Below are 22602 nucleotides of genomic sequence, written 5' to 3' on the forward strand. Positions count from 1 at the left end.
ACTTGCACCAGGTGCAACCTAAGAATCAAAGCCTAGTTGCACTTGCCAATTTCCATATGCAATGTAGTGTGTTAAAACATCAGAGGTTTTGGTGCACATAAACATATTTCCGTGACGTAGTACCCATGAAACCATAGCAACACAGAGACGCAGCTGATCCCTGTTTACAACAGCTGTCATAGCCAAGAAGTGTCTATAAATGGCAATGTTTTGGTGCCATAGCTTTTCAAAGTTTAAAAGAATAATGAACTGACATACTTAGATTTATTATTGATTTATTTCTCAAAAATTGACTTGCACATGATGCACTTTTAACTAATAACTAGGTTGAACTTTGTGATATTGAGTTGCACCAGTGCAAGTAACAAAGCACTAAATCGAGCCCTGTGATCCATAAACAAAATATACCTCAGAAAAGAACAGATGACCTCAAGTAACAATTCCCTAAATTATTGATTTAAAAGTAACTATTAATGGTTCCAGCAAAGGTCTTATCTCAAACCCCGGCATTAAACAGAAAGGTGTTGATACTCCAGTCTAGGGTATCTCAGATACTACTATACATTCAACAGTGGGTTTCTAGGTTGGAATAGGTCCCAGTAACCTATGATGGTCAAAAGGCCTATTAGATTTTATGAGTTGTATCTTTTCGCCAAGAATACAAAGTAGGAGGTCGGGAGGAAACATTTCATACATTATCATGATTATATTATTCATCTGTTGATTTCATAAATCAACCAAAACAAAGTACAAGGACTACAAGATCTGCAATTGGACGATGTAGTCAGACTGGGTCATTGTGTTGAGTCTTCGCATCCCAACAATCTCGATCACTTCGCACAAGATCAATTACCGGATTGTCTAGTCCAGGCTCCATTACTTTCAGACCGACTGCACAAAGCTGGAATATTACTGGGGAGTGAGTGAGTGGGTGAGTATGGTTTTACGCTGATTTTAGCAATATTCCAGCAATATCACAGCGGGGGACAACAGAAATGGGCTTCACACATTGTACCCATGTGGGGAATCGAACCTGGGTCTTCGGTGTCGCAGGGAATGCTTTAACCACTAGGCTATCCCAGCACCCAAGAATATTACTGAGTGCAGAAATACACAAAGTAACCTAAGTTTCGCCCACCCTGACAACAGTATGAACAATTCAATATGAAGGTACTGATATGTTTACTGAAGGAAGGAAACCATTCACTCACCTGTCCGCCTGTAGCTGTGTCTCCTCCACCAGCTTCAGCAGTGACAACCACAGCTTCTGCCATCCCTGTTGTCACGGTGCTGTATCCAGGCCCTGCCACCACAGAACTGGACACTGTGTCTCCCAGCACTTTCATGCTCTGTAAAGAGTCTACTGGCAGTTCACTGACAGCACCACCTTCCACAAATGATTGTGGAGGAACATACTCCTCCTGAGCCTCCCTCAGCTCCAGGTCAGGACACTCGGTCATCATGAGGGTAGTGAGGCCTGCACTACTGCTAGGTGAAGGGGTCTTGTCAGTCAATATCGGGGGGTTCACTGGGACCTGGGGAAGGGGCAGGGGGAGGTGCATACTGGGAATTGTTCAAACTTGCTTGTATGTTTGCATAGGCTGAAGATTCTAAAGGACTTATTTTGAGTTCATGAGAGTTCTGGCAACTATGCTCTGCACTGGCACACATCTTTCCTTCCTCAGATGGACTCACATTATCTGTATGAACCTGAAGCTGGGTTTGCATTGCCTTGAAACTATCTCCGTGACTCGTGCTCCGACTCACAGGCTGTGAAGTCTTGTCCTCTGCCGAGGAGGAGGACAAATGACGAGGGTATCCGGGCACACGCGTAGGGAACAACGCCTGCTGCTGCTGCTGCAGCTTGGCTCTGTAACTTCCATTGCTGCTGACAGGAGAGAGTTCTGGTACGGCCATGCTGCCTCCAGTTGGGCTGTGGCCACTGCTGGTCCTGGAGGCTGGAGGCTTGTACAGTTCTAGAGAGTGTGGAGGCAACACTGGGCTGCGATTCACAGAGGTCATTCCTGACTGTTTGTAGCCTGTGAAAGAAGAAACTTAAATGTACTTTTAAATACCTACAAATATGGAAAATGTGTTCAATCTATGTACAATTCCACAAATTTGAACTAGAAACTTAATGTAGATAGCTCTTTACTCTAAGGTGAGGTGAAATTGGGTTTAACGTCGTGCTTGAGAATATTTCGCTCATATGACGACGTGCATGCGTGTGTATGTGTATGTGCGGCTGCTTGTACTAGCCCAGACTGAAGCTGGTTTTATAGTGCTAGCCCACTGAGATACCATGCCGCAGTGAAGCATGAATACCCCACTCAGACACATTATACTGACTCCAAGCCGACCAGTCCTTGTTGTACCCATTAATGCCGAGCACCAGGCAGGGACCAACAAGTACCATATTTTAATGTCTTTTGGTATGACGCGGTCGGGGATCGAACCCGCGACCTTCCGCTCTCCGGGCGGATGCTCTAACCACTACACCACGGAAGCGGTCCTTTACTCTAAGGAATTATCTATGTCTGTTATACTCTTACTTTCTTCCATGTGTATTACCCTAACTGTAAATAATGTAGTTGTGGAAAGCAGTTTTCTAACATGCACCATATCCTTCACAGGAATAATAGGTTGAAAGAAGCATTAAATGACAACTCACTGGGGAATCCACCAGCAGTCAGCTGTCCAAACTTTGACCGTCCCTGCCCGGGGGTGCCATGTATTCGAGGTGGGCAGTCAATCATTATCTCTTTACCATGATCTGTAACAAACATCAGGCATTTAGACAGACATTGCTCACTAGAGCAGATGAATACATATACTATGATGTACAACAATACCAATTTTCCCCAATTTCTTGTGATATATCAAACATCTGGATCAAATGATCAAGGGTATGAGTAACTGTATACAGATATTCCCAGCAGTTATCAGGAAGGCAGCTCCAGACTGTACTATTGTCTAGTGATCTGAACTGAGAGATGCAGTTTCACAATACATTATCATATACTTGGTAAGTCTTGGCAAAGGGTACAAGGAAAAGCAAGTTCTTTATTATACATAACAATGAAAGAGCATGAAGTAACTGTTAAATATCTATGCTAATAGATAATATTTATCCTCCTTATCAAGGATACATTAAACGCCTAAATGCCCACACAGACTCTCCTATCTCCTGCTATAATGACAATATTGAGTGAGAAAGGCTTTACACCGCTTATTCCAGCAATATCACGGCGGGGGACACCAGAAATAGGCTTAACACATTGTACCCATGTAGGGAATCAAACCTGGATCTTCAGAGTGACGAGTGGACACTTTAACCATTAAGGCTACCCCACCGCCCCGTAATGACAATAAAAACGACTGATCAATTTGTTGTATGACTTACCATCACTATCATCAAAACTGATGGTCATCTTGTCACTGACGATGCCTGACGTGGTGGCTGAACTGGCATCACTAATGACGGAATATCGCTGATTTCCACCAGACTTTTTCGGAGACATACTCGCAGTGGTCGCACGGTACTGGACTATACCCCCGTTTGTGACCATGTCACGGGGATCAGAATAGATGTAGGACTCTCTGTAACGCCTCTGATCTGTCAACATATTACAAAGTTTGTGTTATATGAAAACCTACGTTTTTGTATCTGGTTAAGAGTGAGTGAGTTTAGTATATACGCCACTTTTAGCAATATTCGAGCAATATCACAGCGGGGGACACCAGAAATGAGCTTCACACAACCATCTGGTTAAGAAAATACAAAGGTCTGACATATTGTACTAAAACCCGAAGCAAGTACAAATAATATGGCAGTTCACAAAACCTTTCAGAGTTGGCCTGCCTGAACATGGCTCTATGTACCTCTTAAAATACATTTTTGCATTATCAAAGCAAACTAGACCAATCTGAATTTTACTAGACTCAGGCTTCACACAGGTTGCCAAAGTCACAGACTGTAATTATCTTATTATTTATCTTAAACCAACTGCACTTTCTCTGATGGCGACCATGCTACAAAAGCAATATTCTGCATGTCAAGAGAAGTGATTGAAACGTACCCTCAGCATCAAGGTGTCTGATCTCCATGAGTTTGGGCTGGATCGCCAACTGGAACATATGTGTGGTCCGGCAGATGCTAAGCAAGTATTTGGACTTTCCATCAACCTCTGTGTAGTAGGTGAACTTACGACTTGTGTTCTCATTTCCCCCTGTTGTTCGAATCTCAAACTTCTTTTTCTGTAATCAAACACACAAAACTATCACGTTGAAGTAGATCTTTTTAATCCAGGCCCAATAAACTTCATGAGTCAAGTTTGATTAAATTTATCATTTTGTTGTAGAGATGTAAATTTGGCTTTTTTCTCTCAAAGACACAAATGTAACCAACACCAGAGACTGACTGAGTTTGGTTTTACGTCGCTTTTAGCAATATTCCAGCAACATCACGGCAGGGGACACCAGAAATGGGCTTCACACATTGTGCCCATGTGGGGATTCGAACCCAGGTCTTCGGCGAGAACACCAGAGAAATGTTTGGGGTGTTTCCATGGTAACCTTCATAAAACATAGAAAACAATCAAGCTGTTGAGAATAACGTTTGAGAATAAAGCAAACTAAAGGTTAAATAAAATTCAATAAACAATATGTACTTACATCAAAGTACAATTTCCCTATATCAGGCCATAGAAATGTAGAAATCCAATTCTTAAATCCCCCTTCCAGTTCCTGTAACATAACAAAAACAATGGAAATACAATTCCTCTAAACTGAAAATCAATCAGAGATTCATGTATCCCTACATTTATGACTGATAATGCTGCATCTAGCAATATTCCAGCAATATCACAGCATGGCATACCAGAAACAGGCACCCATGTGTACAAACATGTACAAACTAGTGGTGTTCCGATTAATTGAAATAATTGAAGATTGGTTGCAGTGGCCAAACGACCAAGCAATCCATCACATGTTCCCATAATTGAACACAAACAATTTTGGAACCGCTGTAATAGAGTTTGAAATACTTGATAATGGAATATATTTAGGATGTTGTCCGTGTTTAATTCTTAGAAAACTCACTTCACTTTCTGAAAAGCCATGACTGAATATTTCTTGAAGAATCTGGGAAGTTTATGTTACAATGGAACTGAATCATTTTACACTGGATGTGAAATTTGCAAATGTAATTTGTGCAGTTTCTAAATAAAACAAAAAAACAACAACAGAGAGCCAAATGTATTTTTCTTTATACTTATTTGCAACTACAACCTGAATAGGAAAATCTAAAAAATAACGCTAACCAATTTTTTTCTATGATTGGTCGTTGGTATTGAACCAATCATCAATTGTGAGATTTCAACCAATTCCCAACACTAGTACAAACGTGGGGAATCAAATCTAGGTCTTCGGCATAACAAACACTTTAACCACCACTCTACAATAAATTGACACTGTACTGAACATAATTATCAACCGGTCTTCAAGAAATGTGATCAATGAACATTTCTTCACACACCTCATAGACCTCAACCCCCTTGGCACAGACTGCAAGCCATGTGTTCCACACTTTGTCTGTCTTCTTCTTCTTTGCCTTATAAAAATGGACATTATGGGCAGCCGGAGCTATGGACGTCTCTCGGATAAAGCGCAGCTCTGCATCACTCTTGGTCGTGTGTCGAATGTCCTTGTGTATTGATGGTGCATGCTTTGTAAGGTAAGCTATACCTAGCTTCTCAACAATCTGAAACAACAGGAAACAGTTGAGTACGACTATATAATACAAGTGTGAGTGTGCTGGGTTCAACTTGACAAAAACAATGTTTCTTATTTACAAACTTGATAAAGACAACAAATAACAAGTGTTTGCCACTAACATGGCAATGGCCGCCACCGCTTAAGAAGAATGAAATATAACATATTTCACATAGAAGATTACCTTTTGTGTGATGTTGCTTTTAGTCATGGTCACTACTCAGAATCCTGTTTACAAGATTTTGAAAGTGTCATGTGACCTTGAAAATAAGGTGAAGGTCACCCTGAAATGACTTGAGTCATCAATAACAAGTGTTTGCCACTGATATGGCAATGTCCCCCGTCGCTAAAGAATGGAATATTTATAACATATTTACTACTTTTTATTTTTTGGTCACATACAAGATGCCTGAAATGACTGGTGTCAGCCTAATCACACAATGTAGGCTGTCGACATAATTGAAGACATTGGGTGCAATGTTTGATGAGATGTCACGTTTACATAGTTGAAAAGTGGTCAAAGTGTTGTGGTGACCTTGAAGATAAGGTCAAGGTCACCCAAATTGACTGGTGTCTGCATAATCACCCAATGTAGGCTGCCCCTAAATTTGAAGACATTGGGTACAACAGTCCATGAGATTCCGCGTTAACAAGAGTTTGAAAAGTGGTCAAAGTCACGTAGTGACCTTGAAGATAAGGTCAGGGTCACCCAAATCGACTGGTGTCTGCGCAATCCCCAAATGTAGGCTGTCACCAAATTTGAAGACATTGGGTACAACAGTTCATGAGATATCACGTTGACAAGAGTTTGAAAAGTGGTCAAAGTGTCGTGGTGACTTTGAAAATAAGATCAAGGTCACCTAAATCGACTGGTGTCTGGGTAATCCCCAAATGTAGGCTGTCACCAAATTTGAAGACATTGGGTACAACAGTCCATGAGATTTTGCGTAGGCAAGTTTGAATAGTGTTCAAAATGTTGTGCTGACCTTGAAGATAAAGGTAAAGGTCACCCAAATCGACTGGTGTCTGCGTAATCACCCAATGTAGGCTGTCACCAAATTTGAAGACATTGGGTACAACAGTCCATGAGATTTTGCGTTAATAAGAGTTTGAAAAGCGGTCATAGTGTCGTAGTGACCTTGAAGATAAGGTCAGGGTCACCCAAATCAACTCGTGTCTGCGTGATCGCCCAATGTAGGCTGTCACCAAATTTGAAGACATTGGGTACAACAGTGCATGAAATATCGCGTTAAGAATCATGACGTACTTACGGACGCCGCAAACTACATAGTACCCCCGTTCCGCGTTGCGGCAGGGGACAATAATCACCCAATGTAGGCTGTTGACATCATTGAAAACGTTGGGTGCAAGGTTTAATGAGATATTGCGTTTACATAAGTTTGGCAAGTGGTCAAAGTGTCATGGTGACCTTGAAGATAAGGTCAAGGTCACCCAATTCAACTGATGTATGCATAATCCTCCAACGTAGGCTGTTACCAAATATGAAGACACTACGTACAACAATGCATGAGATATCGCTTTACAAGAGTTTGAAAAGTGGTCAAAGTGTCATGGTGACCTTGAAGATAAGGTCAAGGTCACCCAATTCAACTGATGTATGCATAATCCTCCAACGTAGGCTGTTACCAAATATGAAGACACTACGTACAACAATGCATGAGATATCGCTTTACAAGAGTTTGAAAAGTGGTCAAAGTGTCATGGTGACCTTGAAGATAAGGTCAAGGTCACCAAATTTGACTGGTGTCTGTGTAATTCCCCAATGTAGGCTGTCAGTGTCGCCAAATTTGAAGACACTGGGTACAACAGTTCATGAGATATCGCGAAACAGGACATGTACGGATGATGCTGAATACATATTCCCCTGTTACTCGTTGCAGCCGGGGACAATCAGAAGATTGATTTTTCAAACTCTCAACACTGCATCAAAAGTGCACATAGATTAAATGTCACCTTTCTGTGTAAAGCACTTTCAAATTTCTTGCATAATGAAGGGTTGTAGCATCACAACACTGTGACCTTGACTGAGATTCCAAAGGTTATCGACATGGTGATAACATTCTTCAGTGTCTTGCACAGGTCACAGTGACCCAATTCCAACAAACCTAACAATAAAATGGCTACTGAAATGCTACAGATGATTCTCATACAGCTTAGAATTAACCAGATACTTAGTCAATTTACAGAAACAGATCATAGGATTGCCCTTTGATTACAGCCTAACACACAATTACAGCACTAAAAACTCAACAGTTACGCTGTCAATATTGTAGACATAATTCTAGACATGTTCCAGTTATATGAAAGGAGCCTGCAAATAACTTAACCTCCAGATGAGTGATCTTGTGAGCAACTGTCCATGTCATCCAGGCCTCAACTAAATCACTGAATCTCTCGCCTCTTACTACCTCCATAGGGGACTAATTCCAACCATGATACATAGTAAATCTCAAGATATCTCTACAACCAGCTAGGAAAGAGGACACAGCCAGACGTACCACATCCCACAGGACCCCATCATAGAATAGAATAGAATAGAATAGAATAGAATAGAATAGAATAGAATAGAATAGAATAGAATAGAATAGAATAGAATAGAATAGAATAGAATAGAATAGAATAGAATAGAATAGAATCATACTTTTTTAATGCCTTTTCAGGAATTTGTGTTACATCAGCAGAGCTACTGACACATTAGAGAGATACCAAACATATTTACATAATTCTTTGATTTAGGTATGTTCACATTTGCTTAAGAGAGATATGGTACTTGGAATAAAGGATGTTTGGGCTCTCTTAGTTTTGACAATTGGAACTTTGTAGCGGCAGCCTGAAGGGAGGAGGTTGTATTCTGAATTTAAGTAGTGAGTACGGTCAGATATGATTTTGACAGCTTGATTCACGATTTGCCACTCATATACAACACAGATGCAAGTCTATGTCTGGATATGAATGAGCGAGTAAGTTTAGTTTTACGCCGCACTCAGCAATATTCCAGCTATATGGCTGGGGAGGTCTGTAACTAATCGAGTCTGGACCAGACAATCCAGTGATCAACAGCATGAGCATCAATCTGCGCAATTGGGAACCGATGACATGTGTCAACCAAGTCAGCGAGCCTGACCCTCCGATCCCGATGTCTGGATATGGAAGGTCATACCAATACAACTGCCTTAAAGAAGACAGTAGTGACATCAACACTTATCACGACACATATATGTTAGCACAGTGAAACAAAGTGCTTACCCAAGCAGGGAAGTACTTCCTTGGGTCAAAATAGCCATCTTGATGTTTGTCGGGTATATAGTTTCCATAATCAGCTTGCAGTGCGTAGCCAACCAGCTCAAAACACTTCTCCTCACTGAAGAGATGGACGTACTTGAGGAAGTTCTCCTTCAGCTGCAGGAAGTACAAGTGCCGCGTCACCTTCTCTCTGTCAGGACAAACACATTACATTAGTTGGAGCAATCTGCACCAATCTCTTTGGAGTCTACTAGCCGAAACATAGCTCTTAGTATAATTTTTAGAGTTGTTTTTATACATGCTAGGGTTACCATATGGGCTATGTTTAGCTGATTTTACCAGTTTGTATACAATTTTACTAGACACAGGTTCCGGACAAGTGGCTAAAGTCACAGACAACTGGAATATGTGTTACAGGTGCTCAGCAATATGCACTCAACAATATTCCAGCTATATGGTGGCGGTCTGTAAATAATCCAGTCTGGACCACACAATCCAGTGGTCAACATCATGAGCATCAATCTCTGAATACAATGACATGTGTCAACATAGACAGGGAGCCTGACCACACAATCCCGTTAGTCGCCTCTTACGACAAATATGGGTTACGGAAGACCAATTCTAACTTGTCTACATCATTTGCTGGGTAGTTCTACCTGGCATCCTCATGGGGTGAAATATGTTCAGTAGCATGGCATTATATATAACTAAAAGACAAACAGAACATTACATAGCCTTGAGATATATGAACTGATTACATCACACAAATGACAGGTAGGGTACTGACAATATTACATTCACTAACCGTAATAGAACAACTTGATCCACGTAGAATTGCACTCTGAACCAGACAGTGAGCATGGGCTTGCCAAGGGAATCATAACCCTAGAATAAGGACGACAAAAGTTTAAGACAAACATGTATTTTTTAAAGTAAAATTGATATTTTATACTTATCCTGACTCATGATATTTTGATCTCATGAGTCAAGATAAGGAAAAATATGAACATTTCTACAAAATACTGCAAAAAATATTCAGCTATATGTATATAGCTAGTATTGAACAATGCCACAGATTGACATTTGTCAATATCATCAAACGACTTATATATTCATCAGAACACAAAAAGGAAAATCATGAGTGGTGCAGAAATTAATGGAGATGAGTTACCCTCCCCTGGAGCAGTCTTCCAGCGTTTGCCAGCTTGTTTGTGAATCTTCTCTTCCAGCACCACGAAGTTGTACTCGTCATCTGTAACAAGATGGAGACAGTTAACATCCCAGGTTCAGTCTGTGTCTTTGTGGAGATCTACTGGACATGGTGCAAAGTGAAGAGCTAGCGCTTAGAGACATAAATGTTTTCACCAGTGATTGCAAGTGAACCTTTCTCCTTAACATAAAATAAACAAAAGAATAAAACAGTTGTGCTTGCTTTTTACTTTATGAAAATACACTACACTACAAGCACTGATGTTTGGAAAATGGATGTAAGCATAATACCAAGTTTGGGAGCTGACAAGGTTCAGGTTCAGAACCCATGAACCATGAACACTGGGTCTAGGGCAAAGTCATCAAGAATATTATGGTAATTTGTCCAGGACTTAAAACTTTTCACTTTACCTTTCTTGAAAGCCAGGCCAAAGTACTCTGTTTCTCGTAAGCTGAGGTGGGATGCTACTTGATTGAAGACTTCTTGAAATTTTGACTTGACCTAAATAAATGAGTTCCAACATTAGAGCAATAACAAAATACATGTATCTAAATCATGCTAATGTCTAGTAGAAATCATATTCAACAGTTTCATAAATAGTTTTATTCCTGTCATTGTTCAGTCTATTATTTTTCAAACATGTTTAAGCTAAGCAGACAAGAGAAATGGATTAACCATACTGAAGCCAAGCAATGAATACGGAGCCATACTGGAAACGGATATAATTTTAAAGCTTTGTGAAGGATTTCTTTAGCTATGTTCAGTTACCAGAATTCATACCAAAGTCAAGTGACCAATTATATCAAAGATATATGCTCCAGCACTATCATATACAACTTGTAACTGTAAGAAAGTTTATAAAAGGTTTCATCAAATATGCCTATAAAATAACTATTACCAGTCCAAAGATATGGAAGGTGCCATCTACTTACATCAACAGTGACGACATATTCCTCTCCACTGAGAAGGACAACGTTGACGACCTTGCGTTTCTTGCCTGAGGAGTGTGATGCAGTGGCTGCAGACATGTTCCCCTGCCCGGGGCTCTGGCCTAGCTCACCGGCAACAGGGGCTACTTGCCACCATCCACCTCCTCCCTACCTTACAGCTACTGGAGCTGCTGTAAGGGAACAGTAACATTTAGTGCTGGCGGGACAATGATCATAACAGCTTGTTTGGTGTTGGATAAGGAAAGATCATTGTAATAACATGAATAACATTAAAATAGTGTGAGGGAGTTAGTTTTACGCCACTTTTAGCATTTTAGCTATATTCCAGCAATATCATGGCGGGAGAGACCATGTGGGGAATCGAACTCATGTCTTCAGCATGACAAACAAACGCTTCAACCACCAGGCTACCCCACCACCCCATCCAGTTGTGTGTGAGAGGTGAGGTGAGGTGAGGTGAAATTGGGTTTATCGTCATGCTGGAGAATATTTCGCTCATATGACAACGTGCATGCGTGTGTATGTGTATGTGCAGCTGCTTGTACTAGCCCAGACTTAAGCTGGTTTCATAGTGCTAGCCCACTGAGATACCATGCCGCAGTGAAGCATGATTACCCCACTTAGAAACATTATACTGACTCCCGAGCCGACCAGTCCTTGTTGTACCCATTAATGCCGAGCGCCAGGCAGGGACCAACAAGTACCATAATTTAACGTCTTTTGGTATGACGCGGGTGGGCATCGAACCCGCGACCTTCCACTCTCCTGGCGGATGCTCTAACCACTACACCACGGAGGCGGTTTGTGTGTGAGAGAGTGAGTTTAGATAAATCTTGCTTTAAGCAGTATTTCGGTTATGTCCCTGTGTGCTTTTGTTGGGGGACGACTGACATAATGCAGGACCCAACCGACACACATAGTGCCAACAAATATAGAAGGACAATCAGGACAAACTGGGGTTCAAACCTACAATCATAAGTTACTGGCTTGCCTTAGGGCAGTGTAGGAAAGATGTAGAAAATCTAGCCTGCCCACAGGACTGGCAGGTCAAAATTTTTACCAGTCCTGCCAAAATCTAGCCTGTCCTCCAAATATAAATAAAACACCTTCGGCAGTAAATATTCAAAAAAGGTTATAATCATTATATATATGTCATTGGTTTGCTAAAATTGACCCGACATGAGGACGGAATAGATATTTTTTTAACCCGTCCTCCACAAAATTCACCCGTCTCGGACGTTGGGACGGGCTATCTTTCCTACACTGCTTAGGGACACAATTCTGTATAGCAAATTGTAGCACATAAAATGACTTAGCCACCTGGATAGCAGATTAACATATTTGAGTGACTTAATTGATAAATCAAATCATAAATCAAGGGAGTGAGTGAGTGAGTTTAGTTTTACGCCACACTCAGCAATATTCCAGCTATATGGCGGCGGTCTGTAAATAATCGAGGCTGGACCAGACAATCCAGTGATCAACAGCATGAGCATCGATCTGTGCAATTGGGAACCGATGACATGTGTCAACCAAGTCAGCGAGCCTGACTACCCGATCCTGTTAGTCGCCTCTTACGACAAGCATAGTCGCCTTGTACGGCAAGCATGGGTTGCTGAAGACCTATTCTACCCCGGATCTTCACGGGCCCATAAATCAAGAAACAAAAATCATATAATATGGAAAGAATATGATAGAATGGCCTGATTAGAGTTATAGCCTCGATTATCACACATATTTGATGTAGCTGCAATCTACAGTGTGATATACAATGTAGGGGTAACATATGCATTTACATGTGATTCACTGACACAGGTCAAGCTGTCCTACTGGCAGTTAGAAAATATATCCAAAATATATACCAGCAAACATAAAATAGCCACAATCTAGACAAGCTTTTCATCAACCTGGACCTCAAATGCTTAGACATGTTCCAAATCTCAGACACCTATTTCGAAATTACATGAATACACTCTTGACAGTATGGGTCTTGATGGCATAGCCTTGGCCATGTTGACAGTGAAAGTCGTCTTCTAAAGTTCTATATATGCAATACATAAGTCAATCAATTCTGATAAGTCATAAAGTAGTAGTTAACAAAATTTGATATCCCTAGGTTCACATCACTAACACAGCAAAATGACACATGTTACTCATTGAAAGTAGGTCACAGTACCCTGGTAACCTACTAATAATATCAATAGAACAAATATGCCATAATCATTGAACTATGATGTTTTGCACTACTTGTAGAGACATTATCTGTAGAAACTATCCAGGACCTTACACATATCCATTGAATTTTCATAATAATTTTGAATTAATATTTGTGCTGGGAATTGGTGAAAAATTTTAAAAGTTACAAATTTGAAATCATAAATATAGAATCTTTAGTGACTTTAACCTTTTGTTCAAAGCATAGGTTTTGCTTAATACTGTTTGAGCTAGTAGCTCAGCTAAAAATAGTCCACTTAATCACTACTAAGTCTACTGAAAATGATGCTCAGAGCCCAAAATCGAGGCATTAAGTTATGATTAACAGTGTATGAAATAAGTCAAAATCCCAGACAGACATCAGGGCTGGTAACTTCAAAATGTTTCCTGGCCAAAATGGATTTAACCATGCATGGAACATGTTGTCTAAAATGTTTAGTATTTTACCAGACCATCGGGCTGGCCAGCTGTAAATCTAGACCATCCATCAGAAATCTAGCCCATCTCAGGCGATCGTCCTTATTTCACACACTGACATTAGTCTCAAAATTGTTTGGTACAAGACTGAAAGATGTCCTGGCTGATTAACAAAAGTAATCTGGAGTTTTTAAAACTTCTGTTGAGTTGTATACAATAATTATTTCATGCATAGCAAGATAACCCATGAGAAGGGTGTCAATCCTTCAGGGATAAGGATCATCATTTCTCATCATATTTGCAGCAACTGTGTAAGTTGTATAGCCTAAACGGATGGTACACCTTTAAGAAGTTTGTATAGCTATATGAGTGTGTGTGTACCCAATGCTAGAGTCAGGCCATCAATGTAAACACCACGACCCAGTGTAGCTATGTGGTATGTTGATGAGGTTAGCATATGGAGCTCAACAGGATCAGGTGTCCGATGCTATGCCGTACACTAAGGTTGAGTAGATTGGTTGGTACATAACACTTACTCTAACTTCGAAACAGTGACAAAGATTCAACTGTCAAACCATTTCCACCAATATACTTAATACAGGGCTCCAGATAAGGGCCGTATCGGCGTATGTATGGATAGAAAATATGCACGGTACGGTAGGAAATAATTTAGAAAACGTAGCAGATATGCACCACAGCAATGGTGCACGGTCTTAGAATCATTTACAGACGTATATATCTGAAAAGGTATTGTTTTATTGTTTATTGACCTGTTTACACAAGAGCAGCAATGTTGTGGTGCATATATGAAACGAAATACAAGATTACTGATACTCCATTAAATTCCATTCAGTACTCTAAATGTACACTTAGGTTTTCCAGTACTCCTATATTGAGAAAATGAAGAGTACGTACTCCTGATGTTGAAAACCTATCTGGAGCCCTGCTTAATAAATATGTTTAAAATAGCATACCCTAATTCCAAAGCAGGTCTATTTCTGTTGACAACTAATGCTATGACAATGCTAACAGTGCACTGAATGAGACAATTACTCTTTCATACTTTATCACTGTTTATACATCATGTACAATTTAAACAATATAAAGGACACCGGATTCTTTCATCTTACTACATCTAATCTATCAGTCTGTCCAACTAACATGAAAGAATAGGGTGTTGTTTAACTTTGTGTGAGTAGTATACATTGACACAAGACAAAATGTTCAGAGACTCATTGGTGTGACGCGTTTCCCTCTACAACATCAAGGCAAGACGTTTGAACTATTTCACCTGATCTAGTTCCTGGTTCAGTCGTCTATTCCAGTCTGCTATTTTGGATGTCACCATATAGCATGATGTTGATGTATTAATAAATTCTTCATTTTGATACAATATTGATACAAATTCAAAAATAGGGTACTAAATTAAAAATTCACTCTCGCCAAAATGTTCGCATTTTTAAAGATTACCATGGTTAAGATGGACAATGAGAAGACCGAAAATTCAGTTGTAAACATTTAATACATCAGTTCACATTTAACATTAAGTTGACTAATTGCAGGTATAGATGGGTAAGTTTTATATACATACACTCAGAATAATTACTTATATTATCAGTCCAAATATATTGACACTTTTGAGTTACTGTACTGATAATAAAACTTCCAGTCAAAGAATTCTGAATTGCTACTAAATTTGTTTGATATGATAATATAATGATAATTATCAAAAAAATTAAACAAACCAACAGCTAATAATTATCAGTAAATTAAATTTTTAAAAAACTCTAAAGTTGAAATCATGGCTACTTCCAAAAGCAACAAAATATGAAACAAGCAACATTACTATTTACCATCATGTTTAATTCGTGTTCTTCAAATGTCTACCACTCATTTAGCCCCATAAAAATCTACATGCTTATGAAGCTTATGGTCATAAACACTTAACAAACTTATTGACAAATCTGAATGCGTCAAAATTCTGTTACCTGGCTGATTAACTGCAGTACATATTCCCACGACCTCTTCTGGTAATTAGATCAGTGGCCCTAAAAATATCCCAACTGTGTTCCAAATATTGTCTTTATGCAAGATGGTTTTGCTTATGGATGCGTGTGGGTGTAAGGAGATGTCAGGAGATGTCAGGAGATGCTACAGGCAGCACTCCCATCCGTCTCTTCCTATCTGTCTGAGTACAGTTCCACCACCAGACAGCAGGTGCCAGCTGACAGCACCAGCACTGCGGAGAGCTCAGCTACATCACACATCCTCCTACACACATACCTGTCTCATACCGTCACCTCCTTTACAGTGCTATCAACAAATCACCACATATCCTTCGCTGCTTCCTTGTATTACTTCCATAACAGTTTGCTTGTTAAGCGGTACATGCACTTCCCCTTGTATCACCTTACATCAACAACTTGACCTTGGATATTTCTCTAACCAAGTAACTTTTAGTCCTAATCACATCTCATCCTGCTGATATTCCTATCTTTATCCTAATTGATAGTTATGATGGAATATGATTACAAAGACAACATTCTTGTTTGTTTTTATTCATCAGTTTAAGATAAGCAAGCCAGAGTTCAGGATAGGCAAACTGTGGAAACTTAAGACATTTTCTCAGTCCTTTTTTTCATGAATTTACTTACATTATCATGAATGAAGCATTAAACCCCTCTTCTTGCTATTGGTCAAGCTATCTGTAGGGATACCGCACATTCAAAGCTAAAGATTAGTAATAGATATAATAAACTTAATATGAACGTTTTTCACATTTGATGTAGATGTGGGGAAAACACAGACAAGGTGATTGTACTTAGAAGCCTCGAACAACTATCATGGCGCCCCTGGGATCCAAACCTAGTGTAATCAAAGGATGTGGGCATAGTAAAGGGCCACAACTCTTCACAGTAAAACACAGCGATCTACATGACAGGGCCTCTAGCTGGGCCCTGGTAAATAACAATAGACATCATTAAAGAAAAAATACACAAACATACTTGTTGAAAAATAAACCTGTCTTCTGACAAGTTACTTCATTTCAGAAACACTATACAAACACTACTTGAAATTGAAAACTAACCCCGTCTTCTGGGATATCAAACTTTTTCCAGTAAATCTAGTGGTGTTGTAACTTCCACCTGCCGCAATAACAATGTACACATATGTAAAACATGCACTGTCAATGAATATTAATATGGCAATAAAACTTTTATGATCAATAAAACTTCATTCCACACATATGTCATATTTCTTTACAAATTCTACACTGAAATATGTTAATTGAAAGTAAAAAATAATATTTGCAAACACTGAGGACTTTCCACATTCCTATCCTTGCAACATCCCAATACCCAACCCATCCACAGTGTATATTATCATTCATTTGGCAATATAGGATGTCGTCATTAACACAAACTATCCTTTGATCCCATCTAGCAGTCACAAGACTTGAGGTTCAAGAACACAGGAAATCATTACTATATTTAAATGTCCTGTACCTCATTGCGACTTCCTCATGGCTGAACCAAAGAGCTGTACTGCAACTAGGGGTGTCACAATACACCAATCTCACGATACAATACGTATCACGATTTTAAGGTCACGATACGATACGATATCGCGATACATAATTTTCGCGCCTTTTCATAGCATTACCTTACCGGCAACGTACGCGCTCGCTGATCGGTCCATCAAAATAGTCTAGCCAATCACAAAAGCTGTTAGTTTCCAACCTATTTTTTAAGTAAAGCTAGCTACATCTATTTATCGGAGCGGTCTCGTATAATTTTACTATCAAGACTTTGAAGGAGATGGATATAGCATAAAAATTTGAATCGATAAAGTTTTAAAATAGGAATCGATACACGCAAGCATGTATCGCGTATCGTATCGTCAGTAAAAATGTATCGATGCATCGATACATTCACGTATCGCGACACCCCTAACTGCAACCAGTTCATTTCACCATGAAACTATCATATGTAATTACAAAGAATAACTATACTCTGCAGTAACCATCAGACCTAACTTGATCCTCATATCATGAAGGTATTCAACAAATAAGGAAATCTTCACTGCATATCCATGACCCACAAAAACTGAAACCTGGCACTACAGGGTGTCAAGATAAGCAAGTGTCAAAATACGAGCTATTCGTTCCCACTACCATGATTACCCCATCATACTAACTGACATCATTCTTTAAGGTACATCAGGCCCAAAAAATAAAATGTGTGTTTACTAGGGGTGTCGCGATACACAGGCCGAAAACGTATAAAATCGCGACACGTTTATTGCGATACATAATTATCGCGCCTTTTCATAGCATTAACTTAACGCGTCTTGCGTTAAGCTGACTGGTCCATCAAAATAGTCTCTAGCCAATCACAAAAGCTAAACTATTTATCAGAGCCGGTCTGGTATATTTTACGTTTTACTATCAAACTTTGGCGGAGATGGATATAGCATAAAAATTTTCGATAAAATTTTAAAATTATTAAGCATGTAAGACAGCAAAACATTTTGCTATTCCAACATCACAAACTTCCTAACCCTAAACTTTTTTTCTTGTTTTATTAAAAGACAGCGAAACATTTTGCTATTCCAACAGTATGTCCTCCCCAATGTTGGGGGCGACCATATGTGACCTGTGCTCACTTACTCTTGTTTTTCATAAATGTCGAATTTAGAAAGTGTTGTTGCTTCAGTGATTAAAATTTTAAACTGGTTTCCCTTCTTTTCTTTCAAAACTGGTGCCTGACATTACATAAATATGTGATTTTATGAAAAATATGCGAGTGCATTTTAAAAAAAAATGTAAGAAAAAAAAAGATAAACCCTACCTACCGACCCTGTTTTATAATTTCATGTTACCCTGAACACACACATTGGGGTTTTTGGCCTTATATCATGGATGCATTTCCTATTTGTGAAGATGTTACTTGCAACACTCACAGTTGGTTAGTATGGTTTAATGTAGTTTATAGCAATATTCAAGCAACATCAGGGTCACTAGAAATAGGTATCACTCGTTTTACCCATGTGAACATGGTGAAGCATCAAACCCAGACCTTAAGCAAACTCTTTAACCACAAGGCTATTCCATTGGGATTTGCCCCTTAAATACAACATAACCTCAACAAGATGATACTCTGTAATGTTTCAATGTAATGTTACACAAAACAGAATATCAAATACATATGTTGGAAACAAACTTTGAGATTCCCATATCATGCTCATCTTCTGTCACCTTTCATGCTTGTTTTGTGTACAATAAATTGATAAATTTCAGGATACTGCACTCTGCAACAATTAGTTCAAAATTAACTCATGAATTTTGTCCCTCCTTCTGTTAATTTTTGCAAACTCAACTAAAAATTAAGAGAATATGGTTGATATTAAAATAGTAACTTTTATTACTGATGTAAATGCTATTAATTGTTACACGATGGAGTGTCAGACTCTCTGCACCACAAAATTTGATTCATTATGTCTTTGAGGAATAATCAATGCCAAGAAGGTAACAGCAGTAATCATAGGTTATGAAAATCTTGATATCTCAGAGTTAGCCTTTGACATCTATTTATCATTCATCTCATAATTAGTTTTAGAAGTCAAACTTATTTGATAGTCATATAATATTGTTTTAAACATTTAAAACTGTTAATGCATGTAACTTTGTATATGAAACTGGATTGAATAAATATTGTTATATGCAGCTATTTAATACCCAATTCAGGAAATAATATAGAGGTCGAACAATAATGAGACTTTCTGAAATTTCAATTGCCTTGACATGGCCTTTTGATTCTTCATCTGTGGTTCACATTAGTACTTTGAATATTTTTTAATCTTGGGCTTGTTGCAAATGGATTTTGCATTCTATGATTAGTACAAATGGCACACGTCATGCCCCTCAAACTGTAGCATCAGAAAAGTACAGCAGTCTTGGCTTCTTACTCACATTTTCATTGTCACCGACACCTTTGTTGGCATTATCAATCATGATTACTTAAATTTGTTGACATCTGAGTTTTTCGCAGTTCTTTTCGTAACACTGAGAAACGATTCCCACCCTGACTAGTTATTTTTTTCGGACATCGAGACTAGTGTGCCATGAGTACATTAGGACATTCGTTTAATTACACTGCCCTTCTTGGCAGCAATGAGCTGATTGGCTGTGCTATCTGACGACTGTATCTGCATTTAGCCAAAACGGAATTACCTGATCATCGACATCGATACCTAACTTTCGTTTCCATGGTGTTTAATAACAAAATGATTTCGTCAAATGAAAAATTTCTAACACCTTAACAGTTTATAAGTACCCTCGCATCATGGGTTTCCGTGGTATTAAGAAATTTACGACTATGAATATGATCGCTCATATTGCCAAGTCATATAAACATAATATAGTGTTAGACGACATACCTTTGTATCATTTAATGTCAATAAATCACTTTTGACATTCTGAAGTTCATTGTTGTCTGTATCGGACAACTGGCGGCCATTGTGCACAAACTCTGGTGACGTCATATGTTTCCGTGGTATTTCCTTCAGATCAAATTACGGGCGCACAACACATGTCACAATCTCACACACGTTGTCAACAGCCAATCCGGGAATTGTCAATGTAGGTTTACAGTAATATCGAAGTTGATAAATTGTAATACAGTAAACGATTATGTAGAATTAACACAATAGTCACATTTCTTCAGCATAAATTTCCAGTTCATAAAATATGTAGAGTTGATACGGGATACGTGAAATGAAAAGTGAAAAGTTTTGCAAAGATCGCGCAAAAAATGCATTACGTCCTAGACATAAAGTTGCATTAGTTTTTAATAGTAGATGACTGTACGTACGCAAATTGATGAAAATCAGCACATTTTTTTTTCAGACCCGCGCCGATCAACTGATGAATGTAAACATTCGATAGGTGGCACAATTTGGCGAGTGGCTCGTGAGAAATTATGTCATTAGAAAATACCACGGAAACGTAAGTACCACGGAATCATGATGGCATGGTATATATTTCTGAAATTTGAGTCATTATTTGCATCATCTTTGATGTAGGATTTGCATGTCAGGGCGAACCTTGGTATCTGAATATCACTTTTAATTTGACCCACTGATGCAATATGAAATAAACCAACAACAAATAAATAACAGAGGAATTATGTTATCATAAGTTATATTTTGATTTCATGACACAAAATTTTTATTTTTTTTTTTTTTATTAGAGCCAAACTCCACTAAGGCATTAATGGTTAAAGTTGTGGATTTACACAGAGAGCTTAAATATGCCTGGATGCTAATGTCATTTGCTGTATACAATAATCCAAATCTCATACAAATCAGTTTTGTTTGTTATGAAAACTGATACCAGAATCTGATTGCATTAGCAGTAACACATTAAATTACTGACATTAATTTCCATCAACCAGTAGTTTACATTTATAAAAACGCATCCATGACCAATAATTCATTTTGACAATAACAACATTCTATACATTTGAATACATACAGAGCTGTGTTCGGGCATTTTTACTATATAGCTCATCCAGGTTATTTGTTATCAATACCTATGAAGTTGAGAGACAGGAAGATCCAGGCCTAAACAGTGTCCACCTGAATTCGGCATACTTGGGAGAACTTTTGTACAATGGTATTCGATAGCGTATTTTGACATGTTTTACCATCTTTAACAATAATACGACGCCATATGTACTTGCTTCATATGAAAGTGAAAAGTAATATGACATTAGCATACACTACAACACTTGCAAAACGTTAATATGTCAAGATTTAGCAGAACTTGTACGCTCTGACGCGCATCAAAGATTTCATTACTGCCCTTCCCATCCCAGAGACGCGAACCTCCTGGTAAAACTGCTGTCTAAAGAAGAAACAATGCGAAACTCGTCACTTACCTATCATACATTTCATCATGAGTGCTTTATCTTCCATACTGTACTGTCCATTTTTAAAAACAAACCTTGGTTTAGCGAATATACAGGCGAATACCTTACATTCCAAAGTTCTTTTGTAGATTTCTTGCTTTCATGAACCAAAGTAATACCCTCGAACCTAGATTGTTTCCAAACTTGATTGACAGTCGTAATATATTTATTTGGATCATGTATAGTCGTACATTTGTTTAGTTTCGATTTTCAGTAGTTCATAATTTAAAGAAGGAGTAATTCAAACTTACATTGTTTTATTTTAACGGGTAACATTTCGGTTTTGAGAGTATCCTCTAGAGGGCGCTGTGGCCGTGACCCGGTTGAGGTCAACATGTGCGTGTCATCGATAGTTGTTGTATTCATGTTACTTTTCTGCTTTGAAAACATGCGATAAAGATGGTTTCAAGACACCGATAATCAGTGTGAGCAAAAGTCACATTTTTATTAACATCAGAAGATAGTATCGGCTTTCAGTTGATGTCACATACATAACTGACATAAAGCTAGGGCACAAGAATGTGAAATAACTAGATGCCCATCTTGTCTGCACAAATTATGAAAACAAATATTTTCAATAACATTAAAAACTGATCAGGCTGGAGGTGAAGTAGCCATTGCGGCTTGATGCCTTTATATAAATTAGTGACACATGTAAATGCTTCTTGTCAATCAATTTGTGACAACCAGTTACGGTCAGTCAGGAAGACAAAATAGGAACATATATTGTAGTACGTACAGCTAGAGTGATTCTGACAACTGGAATTACCGAATATATTTCGGTTAAATGATCTTGGGGTCAATG

The 22602-nt window shown here is 38.7% G+C and overlaps 2 protein-coding genes across 2 annotated transcripts in view; one reads left to right on the plus strand and one right to left on the minus strand.

Annotated features, from left to right (window-relative positions):
• LOC124270947 overlaps positions 1–21905 on the minus strand; it is a 29020-nt gene extending 7115 nt beyond the window's left edge. The window contains 13 exon segments of the mRNA XM_046706011.1: positions 1212–1529; positions 1531–2039; positions 2672–2773; positions 3404–3616; positions 4080–4257; positions 4675–4746; positions 5537–5761; positions 9040–9226; positions 9842–9920; positions 10208–10288; positions 10657–10747; positions 11179–11366; positions 21768–21905. Coding sequence (XP_046561967.1) covers positions 1212–1529; positions 1531–2039; positions 2672–2773; positions 3404–3616; positions 4080–4257; positions 4675–4746; positions 5537–5761; positions 9040–9226; positions 9842–9920; positions 10208–10288; positions 10657–10747; positions 11179–11274 — 2151 coding nt within the window. The 5' untranslated portion in view covers positions 11275–11366; positions 21768–21905.
• A 202-nt stretch (positions 21906–22107) lies between these two features.
• Positions 22108–22602, plus strand: part of LOC124270912 (thyroid adenoma-associated protein homolog) — a 52979-nt gene continuing 52484 nt past the window's right edge. Inside the window, exon 1 of the mRNA XM_046705973.1 lies at positions 22108–22222. The gene's annotated coding sequence lies outside the window, so the exon portion shown is untranslated. The remainder of the gene's footprint in view (positions 22223–22602) is intronic.

Source organism: Haliotis rubra, unplaced genomic scaffold, assembly GCF_003918875.1.
Source record: "Haliotis rubra isolate DU_JTF1 unplaced genomic scaffold, ASM391887v1 Scf156, whole genome shotgun sequence".
In the NCBI taxonomy this organism is placed as follows: domain Eukaryota; kingdom Metazoa; phylum Mollusca; class Gastropoda; order Lepetellida; family Haliotidae; genus Haliotis; species Haliotis rubra.